Source organism: Sinocyclocheilus anshuiensis, unplaced genomic scaffold (assembly GCF_001515605.1).
Source record: "Sinocyclocheilus anshuiensis isolate Anshui unplaced genomic scaffold, SAMN03320099.WGS_v1.1 scaffold166, whole genome shotgun sequence".
Classification (NCBI taxonomy): Eukaryota; Metazoa; Chordata; class Actinopteri; order Cypriniformes; family Cyprinidae; genus Sinocyclocheilus; species Sinocyclocheilus anshuiensis.
In genome coordinates, this window is record NW_015546050.1 from 1,592,257 (window position 1) to 1,606,743 (window position 14,487).

Genomic DNA, 14,487 nt, shown 5'->3' on the forward strand with positions numbered 1-14,487 from the left:
CTAAGCTACAGCTAAAAGTGCTACCGCCAGACCCGGAGATCGGCTGAATGGATTCGAAAACGGTAAAACTCAACTGTTTAACTCTAGGGGAGTTGGAAAATGAGCCTATTTTCAAAAATAGTGGAGTGTTCCTTTAACCTAATTGTGATTTACTAAACACTGTTCTTGTAAAGCTTTATTGATTTCTTATATTCTATTATAGATGTCATTGGAGGAGATGGTGACAAAGAAGGAACAAATTGGAGAAGCATTGAGAACTACCCAGCTGATGCTAACCAAACACAGTGACAAGTATGTTATGTCAATGGAAGGGAAAGAATTCACTGAGAATGAATTGCGGCTCTAATAGCATTGCTTATTTGCATGCGCTTGTCTGTGTTGTTTTAAGCAATTTCTGATTTTTAAGAGTTTTATGCGCTTTTGCAAAAATTTTTGTGAAATGTTTTCTTTCACCAGAATGACTGAAGAAGAAAAGCAAGAAGCAAAAGAACAGCTGAAATCTCTTCATCAGGCATACAGCGAGCTCTCTCAACAGAGTGCAGATGCAGCTTCCTCAGCTGATCAGGTGAGATAAGGATATTCTGCCACTGCCAACCAAATGCTGGTTATATATGGAGGTGGTTGTGTGTGAAGTGTAAACACTCTCTCCAACGGCATGACTAACCTTTGTTTTGACAGCTTAAAATATATATAGCATGATAAGACAGTTTCCAAAAGCCTCTTTAACCCTTCAATGCCACCACTGCAAAGATGGAGAAAGACTCCATCAAGAATGTGTGTAATTGAAAACTTCACTGTAAACTGAGTATGCTGTAAACGTACATTGCATGTCAGCCACTCTCACTCTTTCTTCACAGCAAACTCAGAGGACATTCTTTTTGTCTCCATGGGGTTCAGCACATTGCACATAATAACATAATGCGCAGCTTGTTTTCTCTAACTCTGTTGTTCTACAAAATACTAAGATTTCTGTTCACAGATGCATGTAAGCTTATATTATGTCCCACTCTCTTGCTGATGACTTGCTCTGAGCTAGTACAATCCATAGACTGGGTAAGTATGTTTGATCGTATTTATAACCAAGACAGTAATGAAAATTTATGTAGTGATCATGTTTGAACGTACATTTAGAAACATCTTGATTTCTTTAATCTCTTTCCAGGCACTGCAGGTCATCCAAGGGATTCTGGATGTTGAAAGTGGAGCTGTCATGTCTGTGTGTTACTCTGTGAACAATGGCTTCATCGACCAAAACACAGGACTTGGTCTTCTAGAGGCACAGCTTATAACCACTGGACTCATTTGGCCTGAACAGCACTTGTATATGGACTTAGAGGAAGCATTCAAGAACAAACTTGTGGATGACGCAATGCGCAAGCAACTGCAAGACTTGAATGAAACTAAAAAATGTCTTCAGGATCTTCAGTTTGCTTTAGAACCCTTGCCGGTTATGGCAGCACTGGAAAATGGGGCTATATCTGAGCAAACAGCTATGAAGGTCATTGAAATCCAGCTAGCGACTGGAGGGTTAAGACTGACATACACTGGTGATATTCTACATCTGGAAGGGGCTTTTCAACTTGGCCTGATACCTCAGTCGCTCTTTATCCAGATATTGGAGAGGAAGGACACATGGAAGAACTTGATTGACCCCAACACTGCAGAAAAAGTCACACTTAGTCAGCTTGTGCAGAGAAGCATGGTGCACGAGCCGACAGGACTTCGCCTGCTTCCAGTGAAACGTGGAAAAGATGGAACTATATCCCTGACATCTGGAAGAGAGATCAACATTATGAAAGCCATGCACGAGGGCGTCATTGATAGAGAGACCATGTTTCGGTTGCTGAGCACCCAGTTGTTTGCAGGAGGCATAGTTGACACCAAAACTGGCCGAAAGCTGACTGTTGAGGAGGCCTTATCTGAGGGTCTGATCGATCAGGACACTGCGAGTGAGATACTGAGCCATCAGGCCCAAAATGGTGGCATTGTTAATCCTTGCAACGGGGCGAGACTTACAGTCGATGAGGCTGTCCAGTGTGACTTAATAAGCTCCAGCAGTGCGTTGTTAGTTCTGGAGAGACAGAAAGCCTTCATGGGTCTCCTTTGGCCTAACGCTGGTGAAATTCTCTTGTTCTCCACCTCTCTTCAGCAAAACATAATCACAGACAAACTGGCGTCTGAGCTGCTGCGTAACCGGCACAAAATAACAGCCTTGTACATACCTGAAACCTCTGAGGTAGTTGACATTGATTCTGCGGGGGAGAATAACTTAATTGAGACATTTACAAAAGAGTTGTTGAAGATGATAGAAATCCCAGATGTGGTCCCTGATATAGATGAACTGAATAACAGGTTTTCATCCTGGCTGGTAATGCGAGAGCTTCAAATCGATGGATCTTGTTCATCCGGTGAAGAAATCAGTGACGAAAACAGCTCAGATGGACCATCTCCCTCTGAGGCAAAACAGTTATTTATTTCCTACCTCATAATGAATAGCTATATGGATCCAAAGTCAGGCCAAAGGCTGTTGATCTTTGATTGGCAGTTAAATAAAATGGCTAAATTACTCTTTGAAACATCAGAATCAGATGTAGATGAGATTAGCGGACTTTTTATGAATGTTTCAGAAGAGCCTCCACTGAATAACAGCATTCCTGACAATGCCAACGCTAGTCTGAATGTCGATTATGGTGCTTTGGGAGAATTGCAAATATGTGAATCTTTGGAAAGCACAACAGAAGAAGAGCATGAAGTGGTGAATTCCAATGCATTACAGAATTGCCTAAAACCTACTCTACCTTCTGAATCGGTTGTAAATACTGTAGAAACAGATCACAAATGTGATATTTTCCTAGGCAGTGTTGAACATATGACTGTAATTGAAACTAACAAACTGCCTAAGGATTCTACAAGTTCATACACAGACAAGTGCCAATCAGACATAAGTGACGTAGCTTCCACTCAGCCGTCGAATGCAATGCAGTTACAACAAACAGCCTTTTCTATAGCAGCAACTGCCTCAAGTCTGTGCTCGATGGTAGCAAATCCTGAATGTCATGATGCCAGTAAAGACCAGGAAAAACATTCAAAACACTCACCACTATTGTCCAGTGACACAACCAGCTATACAGAAGTGCCCTCTGAATTTCCACATACAGATGTTGTGTGGGATGACAAATTTGAGAGAGATTATGCCATCCATCTTCTTAGGGCACAAGTGGAGGAAGGTGGGATTTTGGATGTCACCTCTGGAAAACGGTATGACCTTGCAGCTGCTCTCGATAAAGGCCTTATTGATGAAGAGACTGTCTTAGAAGTACTCGCACTGCAGCTTCAAGAGGATGGTTTGAAAGAGAACGAAAATGCTGCTTTGTCAGTTCTGAACATTTCTGTCAGTAAAGGCTGCATCTCAAGTACGGTAGCACTACAGATAATGGAAAAGCAGAACCTTCTTGGTGGTTTCTATGATGCAGCAGTTGGAAGAACCATTAGCGTTTGTGATGCTTTAGAGACGGGTCTGATTACTGATGATCTCAGCAGAAGGGTTCTCTCTTCAGAGGCAATCAGGAAGGCCATCATTGATCCAGAGGGGAAGTGTGTGCTCAGTGTATATGATGCCCATCAGTCTGGGATGTTGGATGATGAAGAAGCTGAGAGAATGCTACATTCACAGCAGAATGAAAGGGAAGACATCATGGTGCCTGATTTAGCAAAAAGAGGACAAATAAGCTTGAGATCAGATGAAGCCACACAGGTATCTACCGACATAGCATGTGTGAGCAGTAGTCAGGATCTTCTGTTACCCACCATTTGTGGCATGCCGTCTAAAGCCATTTCAGCAAAAGACGATATGTTTGATAAAGTTTCTGAGACTAATGAAATAGGGGAGGATTGTGATGTACGATGTGGTAATTTCAAGACTATGGATTCTAAAAATGAGATAGACACAACAGATGAAAGAAAAGGAAGTTTCACTTTGGAAGGAAATGAGATAAAAAGGCCAAATAACAGCGTAGACCCTTTTGTTGTTGATGTTTCTTGTGAAACTGTAAGCCCTTCACCATGTATCAGGCAGATGGCATATCTTGAGACTACGGCGAGTCAGGTTGTTAGTCCTGTGCAGAGTGACTCTAGAATATCGTGTTCATCACAAAGTGATATCTGCTCCGAAGAAAGGAAATCAGAGAGTATACTTAATCCTGAACAGGAATTCAACAGGTCCAAAGTGGAGTCTGAAACAACAAATGCATGTTTTGACAAAGGTCTCTCTGAGAGCTTGAGCACTTCGCTACCAATGGTGGAAGATGTTGGACAAGTTAGAATACTTGCAGATGCACAGTCAACCTCGTCTTTATGTTGTGCAAGTGCCAAGTCACCAATGGAGACTGCAACAGAGGTGGATTTAAGTACTGATGATCAGTCCAAATTAGCTCATGAGAAAGTGCATGCATCATATGAAGTTGAATATGCCAATAATGTAAGTGAGGACCTAGATCATGAGCATTCTGATGAGGATTCAGGTGCGTTTAGTTCAGAGAATAGAGTACTAGAGATGGTTAAGTATGAGGACATGTCAGAAATGTTCAGAAATGCACCAAAAACAAAACCTGAGCACAGAGTGGTCTGTACAGAAAGCAGTATTGATTGTAAGGTAGAAGAGAGTGATGACATTGAAGACTCTGTGGGTTTCAAAGGATCCGAGGACACATGTCAGCTCAGTTTGATAGATTTAGCTGGATCAACAGTAAATTCCAAGCAGTTGCCACTCGAAATTGTTACTAATTCTAGTCAAGTTGATTCAAGTGGAGGTAATCATAACATACAGCATCCAAGTGAGCAAGGCATATTTTGTAATCATGTAGCCCCAAAGGCCACTACAAAAGATGAGTTAGCCAGGTCATCTGAATCAGACTTTACAAGTCACAATGATAAACGAGTAAAAGATGTGGTAGAAATGCTAGAGTCATCCTCGGGTCAATCTTCAGAGGATATGTTCGCAGAATCCAATGAATTGCAGTCTGCCCGCCAAATTCCAAGTCCTTCCGTCAAAATCATGCTTGATCAGAATAGCGAACAAAGTGCAGACATCTTCAACCAGTCTCAAGCTGGAGATACAGTGGTTGCTGAAGATGTACACCAGGATGACCTTCATTTACCTTACATAGCGATGGCCGAAGATGAAAGTTTACCGAAATCAATGGGAAGCAGGGATTTAAAGTATTTTTTAAATGCGTTAATCCAAATGAAGAAGGATGGAGCAAGTATGGAAAAGACTCAAAAACAAAAATGCCAAGCCATCGATAGCATTATTGAAATTATTCAGCACCACTCTGGAATCTCACCAACCAATCATCCCAACTCAAATGAGAGAGGTGGGGATCCAGATATCCTTTTGGATTTGAAAAAACATGAAGGACCAAGAGAAGCTCAGAACTGGCCATCTAATGAGAGTAATGATGAACTAAAGCATCAGACTGATCTGCTGGTGATGATTCAGAGGATCTCCACAAGCAGAGATCAAGAAATGCTCAAGGAAGTGGATGGAAGGCTAAGCAGTTTTTTGGAGCGTACTGCCCTGAGAGATGAAAGCATGGAAGCTAAAAGCATTGCTGTTCCAACCACATATGCTGCTGCTACAGATGATGCCTTCCAGCCAACCGGCTTTATCCACCAGGTCTCCATGGCAGAGGATCCAAACATAAAGCAAACAGATGGCGTCAAACCGAGAGTGAGTACTGATACTACTCTCAGCTGAGCTGTGATTTGCAAAGTATTATCAAATCTGCGTCATCCAGATGCATGTTTTGGATAAAGATGTAAGTATAATGGTGTACTTCTTGCAGAGATATTCCACCCAGAATTACTTGGAATGTGTTGGGAGGCTTCAGGATCATTGCGATACTCTTGAAGATATAAAAAGTGACTTGCAGACCAAGGGTCCATTAGCAGAAGACATTGAGGGGTTGCATAGTCAGTTAGAGGAAGTTCAGGTTTGTCACTTATAAAATATAAAGCTCTCTTTTCACTTGACAGAAATTCTCTTAACCCGCAGACCCCAAATACTCCAGTTTGCCAGTGCTTTCTGTCTGCATGGTTATCTGTGCTGTAGTCTATTGCTTGTTCCTTTACTCTGTCGCTCTTCTTCACAATTCCTTCCTTTTGTTCCCCAACTACTCCCACCCACTCTGTTTCTAGTCTCTGGAAGCACAGATTGCTGCTCTTCCTGACTTGCTTACAGCAGATTTGAGCGTAGCAGAGCAACTTCTGAATTCCGCTGATGAGCTCATTCCCATGCAAATCCACCAAGATTTGGCTGCAGTCAATGTAGATTTACAGAATGCTTTCACAGATGTTTGCCACTTGTCAGCTGAGCGAAGTAATGCTATTCTACTAGCCGTTGACACAGTGAAGGTTAGTAAAGACTTATGAAAAGAAAGCAAGAGCAATAGAGAATGATGAAAATTATATTCTCACAGTTGTTCAAATATGGGTTACAGATCCATTTGGAAACCTCATATCAAGATTTGCTAAGCTGTCTTGATAAGGTCTCAGCTTGCATACAAGACAATTCTGAGATGGTGTCTAAGCTTGATTTCATGGATGCTGATAACATAGAAAGAACTAAGAACAAGGTTCAGCAAAATAAGGTAAGTTGTCTTGTACGTTATTGGAAAATCTTGCTAAAGTTGCCTGAAATACAATGTTTTTATACAGTTAAAAGTACAGTTTATCTACCACATCAAATGAAGTCTGGTGAGTTTTACTTAGTGTTTTTAATTGTTCCTGATTCAGGACATAGAGAAAGACTTATCAGGAACCCGGCAGCTCCTGGAAGACGCAGCTTTTGATATCCAAAACTTCATTTCTGGGCATGCTCAGTTCCTGAGTCCGACTCGTAGCAGATACCTTCTAAGGGCTCTCAGCGCTACCCAGAGATCTTACAAAGAGCTCATGGACAGAGCCTTCACTCAGAGACAAACTCTAGAGGTCCAACTGGAGATCCGTGAGGAGGAGAATCAGCAGAAGGTCTGAGAGAGATGGAAGAGATCACACTGACCATTGACCTTTACAGTACCTAATCACATGAAAATGCATGAAGATATGTTTGTTAAAAACCTTTACAGTACCTAATCACATGAAAATGCATGAAGATATGTTTGTTAAAAACCTTTACAGTACCTAATCACATGAAAATGCATGAAGATATGTTTGTTGCTTTGATATGTTGTATATTTTGATATCAAGTGTTGGAAAATGGATTGCCATTTAAGAGGTAACCCAAAAGACCCCTTAAAGTATTATTTTGTTTAAGGCACAGACAATATCTTGCTACTTATGGCTGCAAAATCTGGATATGCCCATGGGTAATCACAATTTTTTTAGTTATTTTTGACCAACTATTAGGAGTACACTAGCATGTAGTGCAAATTTTAGTCTCAAAGCTGGTATGCACTATAAGCCAAAAAAAAACCCCTAAATTTTCTACTTCACGGGGTCTTTATAAAGAGTTTTAATTATGTTTTTAAGTCAAAATTGACTATTCATGAATGTATTATTTGTGTGTGCGTGTGTTTTGCTGAGTTTAATTACATGACTTTTTTTCTATTTACAACACAGAAAAGCCATGGCTTGATCACTGCCACCAACTTACCTTGTTCTGTTCATGTGTGCATTTTTCCGGCTGCCTGAATCTATTCAGCTCTTACTACCAAAGGACCAGCGTTTTATTCTATGTGAACAGTAAAGGCAGCACTAACCCACCTTTCTTTACCATTGCCAAAACCCCTTTGAATTGCTGGCATGTTTACAGCATACTCAGTCACTACTAATGGTTCAATGCTCAGTATTTTGTGTGATGCTGCTTTAGCTCTGGAAGAGGTTTCTTTTCTAACTGAGTCTTTATATTTTAGGCTGCTGTGGAGAAGCAGAGGGAGTTTTCAGAAAAGCTGCAGGAGCTGTTTGATGATCTGACACAGACAGAAAACCGCCTCATTGGCCACCAGCAGCAGGCTGCTAGTGCAAAGACTGTGGGAGACCTCCAGCAATACCAACAAGAGCATCAGGTACAACCTGGTAACATTTTCTACAATGCTTGTACATAGAATACACATCTTTATAAGGTTATTGTTGGACTTTGTTAAGCATCACTAAAGTTATTACCTGTGCTGCTGCTTCATCTCCTGCTCAAGACATCGGCACATTAACTCATCCCACACATTTATGAAACAACCATGAAAAATACCTCCATTTGTGCTAATTATTGAATAAAAACATTCTAAAAACACCCACAACACTCTAGCAATACTCTAGCAACTCTTAGTAAATGCATAGCCATGCAACCACACAAATCAGCCTATTGATGACCTAGAAATACAACTGTAGCAACACCTTAGAAACCATCTTGATTACTCAAGCAACTACCAGGCAACGTGCTAACAACCAGTCAGAATACCATGGCAGCTGCGTAGCAATGTTGTGACAAACATTTTCTGTTATATCCCTATATTTAAGAGAATGAACTACATTCTTTTCTGGAATAGTTGTTTATTTCCAAGTAATAATATATGCAACTGTTGATGCAATAATTGTGTATTTTTCATATTATTCCACATAATCGATTAGCCACTCATGTCTGCAAGTTACAGTGATTTTACCGTGGTTTGCATGCATAGGAACACCCCTAACCCTTACCTGTGGTAAAATTACTGTAATGCATGGCCTTATGTGGCTTGTTGCAATTAATTATGTGTGTGTGTGTGTGTGTGTGTGTGTGTGTGTGTTGGTCTCTCTCAGGCTCTACAGAAAGACCTGCAGGCTAATGCCAGTGCTCTCAATGAAGTCATCAGTAGCACAAAGAAGTTTCTGGAAGAGAATCGTAGCAAACTCACTCCAGAGCAAATATCGGCTCTTGAAAACAAACTGGAGGAATTGAAGAGCAAAGTGAACACGCTTAACCAGAGAGCAGAAGAGTCAAGGAAAGATCTAGAGAAAGTTTTGACCAGTGCTATCAAGCAGGAGACTGAGACGGTTAGAGGGGAAAAACACTTTCCCAAACACTATTCAACCAAAAGATTTCAACACATTGAATTTAGTCACTTTCTCTATTGCATTTTGTTTGTGATGGCTCTCAAATGTATCTTTGGATTTTCTGTGATTTTCAGTAAACCAATGCTATTATTTTATGTGCAACAATACAGGTAGTAGCTGTTGAACAACTTGAAGAGAGCAAAACTAAGATCGAGGGTCTTCTAGACTGGATCTCTAACGTTGGGAAAGAGAAAGAAATGGGTGGAATACAAAAGGACCAGATGGTTAAACAGAATGGAAACATGCCTGAGAACACATCAGTGAAGAGAATAATTGGAGAGGAAGATGATCCTAATGGAAATGCATTAGATACTACAGACAACACAAGTCTGCGTACTGGCGAAAAACAAGACGGTAAAAACCTGGACCTGGACCAGCAGTTTAACAGGGTTCAAGTAAGTACTTGAGTATATACATTGGTGCTTGAAAGTTTGTGAACCCTTTTGAATTTTCTATATTTCTGCATAAATATGACCCAAAACATTGATTCAGGTATTTCCACAACATTTTAATTGGGTTAAGGTCTGGACTTTGACTTGGACATTCCAAAACATTAACTTTAACCATGCTTTGTTAGAATGACTTGTGTTCTTAGGGTTATTGTCTTGCTGCATGACCCACTTTCTCTTGAGATTCAGTTCATGTACAGATGTCCTGACATCTTCCTTCCGAATTTGCTGGTATAATCCAGAATTTATTCTTCCATCAATGATGGCAAGCCGTGCTGGCCCAGATGCAGCAAACAGGCCTGAATCATGATACTGCCACCATTATGTTTCACAGATGGGATAAGGTTCTTATGCTGGAATGCAGTGTTTTCCTTTCTTCAATCATAACTCTTCTCATTTAAACCAAAATGTTCTATTTTTGTCTCAACCAACCACAAAACATTTCTCAGATATCTCTCTGGCTTGTCTACATGATCTTTAGCAAACTGCAGATGGGCAACAATGTTCTTTTTGGACAGCAGGGACTTTCTCCTTGCAACTCTGCCATGCACACCATGGTTGTTCAGTGTTCTCCTGATGGTGGACTCGTGAACATGAACATTAGCCAACGTGAGAAAGGCCTTTATTTGCTTAGAAGTTCCCCTGGGTTCCTTTGCAACCTGGCAGACTATTACACTTCTTACGCAAAATGGCATAAGACAACGATGTCATGTAATTTTCTGCATTAGGCGGGAATGAAGTTAATTTGGCCATCTTCTTGTGTCGCTTCTTTCTTTTGGAATGAGATTTCCTCCAATATTTTGGTCTCATTTGTTTGATTGGGTTCTCTTTGTCTACTTTCAGGACTTGTGTGAAAATATGATTGGGTCAGTTTTTGGGGGTCATATGCAGAAATATAGAAAATTTTAAACTTTCAAGCACCTCAGTAGCTGTAAATATCATGATTGTCATCACACCATTAGTTCAGTCAGGACCACTCTGTTTGATTAAGATTATTTTAGAGGTCCTGAACATTATTTTGGCAGCAGGCTTCACTCTGAAGGGTTCAGATTCTGATCTGTCCACGAGCAAACCTCACTGAGGTTTGAAATCCCGGAAACCTAATGCAATTACCAGAATTTTTAATATGCAACAGATATAAAATTCCATGCAGACGTGATACAGGTTCGTAAATGAGAATGGACAAGATTAAGCAACGATTAGCTGATTTCCGTGGACAAGACGTCTTGCTAAGGCTGGCCGCACACTAAACGATTTTCAAATCTTAAATGATTTTAAAACCATGGGAGACCACAGACATGAAGACAGTTCAACCGATTTTTAGCCTTATAATCCTCTGAACGCACACACTAGATGATTCGACCAGACCACGAGACCACACTTGTTGATTGTAGGAACGATTTCACAGTGACACGTGATCCCACAGACACTCGCGAGATCAAACGTGACTTGAGAAGAAAAACAAATCGAGGACAATCAACGTTGTCAGCTGGCTCCTGGTGCGCGTTCTGTTTCACAGTGAAAAACAAAGTATAAAAAAGAATATGGGTGATGTTTTCTCTGCTTTCATGACATGTTTGTGGCTGCCAAGTTTCAGCTATAGAAGCACGCAACATCCGTTAGGTGACGCTTGCTCGCTCTCATTGGCTATCGCGGGTATCACGTCAGAGGCAGTCCGATCAAGAGTTGTAAATATCAAACATGTTTGATATTTACGATTTGAGTTCGGGGATGCTCCTTCTCGATCGGGAACAGATAAATAATCGTAATGACACCACACAATATAGGATTTTTTTGGACAAAAAATAGTTTGCGACAAGCCGTGACTCAGGCCACACCCCCCGATCGTTTGGGGATGCAAATCGGGCTTAAAATCGGGCTTAAAATCAGCCTTAAAATTGTCTAGTGTGCCTGTATAAGGAGGAGCTGGGGATGGAGGAGGGTAAGCGCATGTCTGTGCGACAGACTAAGGCAAGTGTGAGTACGGATGAATTTATATATCATATTTAATTGTAGTGGGAGGAGTTACAATCAGCTGAGCATCAGCTGATGCTGGCTGTCACACCGTGGTCTGCCTGAATTACGCTTGATCTCCATTCGTAACTCTTCGAAACTACATTTCAGTCAGGACCACTCTGTTTGATTAAGATTATTGTAGAGGTCCTGAACATTATTTTGGCAGCAGGCTTCACTCTGAAGGCTTCATATTCTGAGCTGCCCACAAACAAACCTCACTGAGGTTTGAAACCCCCAACACAATGACGTAGTATGTTCAATTCCAAGATCAATCAGGGAGCGAAGCTCCCGCAATGGTTAAAAGAGGTGGCGTGCCTTGATATTGAAGGGAGTAGTGCCATACTCTGCGTCTGTCCCTCCATCAGTGACCACTATGCTCACAACTCAGATAAACTGCTGCACTTCCTCAATCAGCTGTCCTCTAACCATCAGTGGAACATTGGTCTGTGCACCTCCAATTCTCATGGACCAGTCTTTGTCAAGGCCCTGCTGATTCTCTGTCCAATCTTAACTTTTGTGGATGCTCTCTTGTCTCAGCACAGCAGAGAAAGCATATTTCAATTATAATCAGGAATGCTGTTCTCTGGTAAGGCGATTGGTGAGGATATTAACACAAAATTGATGTACAACAGACAAAATTTTGAATAGTCCATGAGAGGAAAGAACGATGCTCAATTATTATCCCCCCAACAAAATAGAGTATAACGGTTAGCTTACATGAAGATCGTTGTCTCCTTAACTGCAGGCTATTGGCAATACCCAAAAACCTGAGCAACAAGTATGTTTCCAAAAATACACAAAAAGCAGCGTAGCCAAACAACGAGAACAATGATAAAACAGTATATGTTCCAATAATGACTTAGTAACAAGCACGTTGCCAATAACCTGTTAACTTTTAAGTATGAGCATAAAAGGAAAACTTAGCTTAGCTTATGAAGACACATTCAGATGAATGGAGAGTGAAGAATATCCAGATGTGATGAAGATGCTTGATCTTACTGACGTCACACTCCTTCATGTAGGGAGGGCTGATCTCGACTGAACTGTTCTGAAGCCACTTCCAAATCAAGCCGCTTTTATACTGGTCGATACGGTCAATTGTGAGTTCAAGATCATGAACCTGAATCTGAAGTGAAATTCATGTGAGGAACAAATCCTTTCATCTGAGAAAGATTCCGATTGAAAGCTGTCCTGTGTGGTCTGCCTGAACTACGCTTGAGCTCCATTCATCACTCAAACTACATTTAAAGAAAATGTTTTAAAAACAAGGGCTAAGCAATTATATTCACCATAAGATCATTTGTTTATATTGGTGCATTCATGATCTGTAGACCCAGAATATTTAAATAAATGGTGACTTGTTAACAGCGTAAATGAGATTCAGGTGAATAAAATACATTCAGATTACTAAGCTCTCAATTCCCCATCTCCACAGGCCCACCACCAGGAGATCTTGTCCCAACAGCAGAATCTGATCATCGCCACACAATCAGCACAAGCGTTACTCGACAAACAAGCTCAAGTCTTGTCACCCGCTGAAAAAGACAAGTTACAGAGGGACATTAAAGAGCTGGAGGGTCGCTACAAGGCCTCTCTCACGCAGGCCGAGCAGCAGATGAAGCAGGTCCAGACTGTCCAGGAGGAGCTTCAGAAGTTCAAGGGGGACTGTGAGGAGTTTGAGACGTGGCTACAGCAGGCCACAGGGGAGATGGAGGAGCTCGGTGCGCCCGCTGCTGCTCTGGACACTCTGAGTAACAATCTACAGAGACAGAAGAGTTTCTCTGAGGACGTCATCTCTCATAAAGGAGACCTGCGTTTCATTACCATCTCCGGTCAGAAGGTGCTGGACGCAGCAAAGGCCTGCGATTGTAGTGAATCTGGGGGAGCTGGTGGCCTGCCAGTGGTTGAAATGTCCGGGACTTGTGCTGCAGTGAAAGAAAGGCTGGATTCTGCCGCCAGTCGCTACAAAGCCTTGCATATGCAGGTAATTTTCCTGTATTTGGTCTTTATGTAGAATCTGTGTCAGAAGCTTCAAATCCTAGAGGTCACTGCAAAAACAAAAAGAAAGAAATAAGAAATTCAGTTTTGCTTTAAAAAATTAAGCCTATTTCCAGGAACATTATAATTGCATTCTCCACAAACAAGAGTTGTTAGAATCATTTTGCTGGATGGGAAATGAAGCCCTTTATGATTGCAACCAATAGATGGCAGCATTTGCCTCTAAATTCAGCAAACATTCAAACAGTATTGAGCAGGTCTGTTATGACATTACTGATCCCTTCAGTCGTTTATATAAATAATGAAAAATGAAACTAATCGTTTGAAATGATACACTGAAAAAGCATATTTCTGATGCGTTTCAGTGTAATCAGCTTGGAAATAACCTGAAAGACGTGGTGGACAAGTACAAGAAGTATGAAGATGCCAGTGGTGCTCTGGTGAAGTGGCTGAATGTCTCTGAGGAAGAGTCCAGAAGGCAGCAGTCAGAGCCCATTGCTGGAGACCCACAAACCCTACAGAGACAGCTGGAGGAGACCAAGGCATGAGCATTATATCATTATATTCAGTTCACAGAATTATGACGCAATTATAAGGTAACTCTATGTGTCCAAACAGCGGAGATCTGCCAGAGATCTTTGTGCGTTCTTTGTTTCTGTTTATTTCCTGGTTAACATTTACCAAATGGCAAACAATCTATACGTTGTATACAAACAATGTAATTCTCATTCTCATTTGAACAATCACATGGAATTTTAATATTAAATATAATCAAATATAACAATGCCACAACATACATCTGAAACTCATGATAGCATAAACTCTCACTGCAAAAGAGAACAAAACAAAAAAATTTTGTTTTTTGTTAGACACAAGTCAGAAAGTTACTTAATGTTGGTCAATATATATATATATATATATATATATATATATATAT

General features: G+C 40.9%; 1 protein-coding gene across 1 annotated transcript in view; it reads left to right on the plus strand.

Moving 5' to 3' along the window:
- The window catches only part of LOC107699120 (dystonin-like), a 174,091-nt gene that overhangs the window by 97,704 nt on the left and 61,900 nt on the right, over positions 1-14,487 (plus strand). Inside the window, exons 40-51 of the mRNA XM_016500293.1 lie at positions 203-291; positions 457-565; positions 1,163-5,728; positions 5,844-5,990; positions 6,196-6,411; positions 6,498-6,647; positions 6,793-7,026; positions 7,911-8,063; positions 8,794-9,027; positions 9,198-9,482; positions 12,988-13,536; positions 13,916-14,092. Coding sequence (XP_016355779.1) covers positions 203-291; positions 457-565; positions 1,163-5,728; positions 5,844-5,990; positions 6,196-6,411; positions 6,498-6,647; positions 6,793-7,026; positions 7,911-8,063; positions 8,794-9,027; positions 9,198-9,482; positions 12,988-13,536; positions 13,916-14,092 — 6,909 coding nt within the window. The remainder of the gene's footprint in view (positions 1-202; positions 292-456; positions 566-1,162; positions 5,729-5,843; positions 5,991-6,195; positions 6,412-6,497; positions 6,648-6,792; positions 7,027-7,910; positions 8,064-8,793; positions 9,028-9,197; positions 9,483-12,987; positions 13,537-13,915; positions 14,093-14,487) is intronic.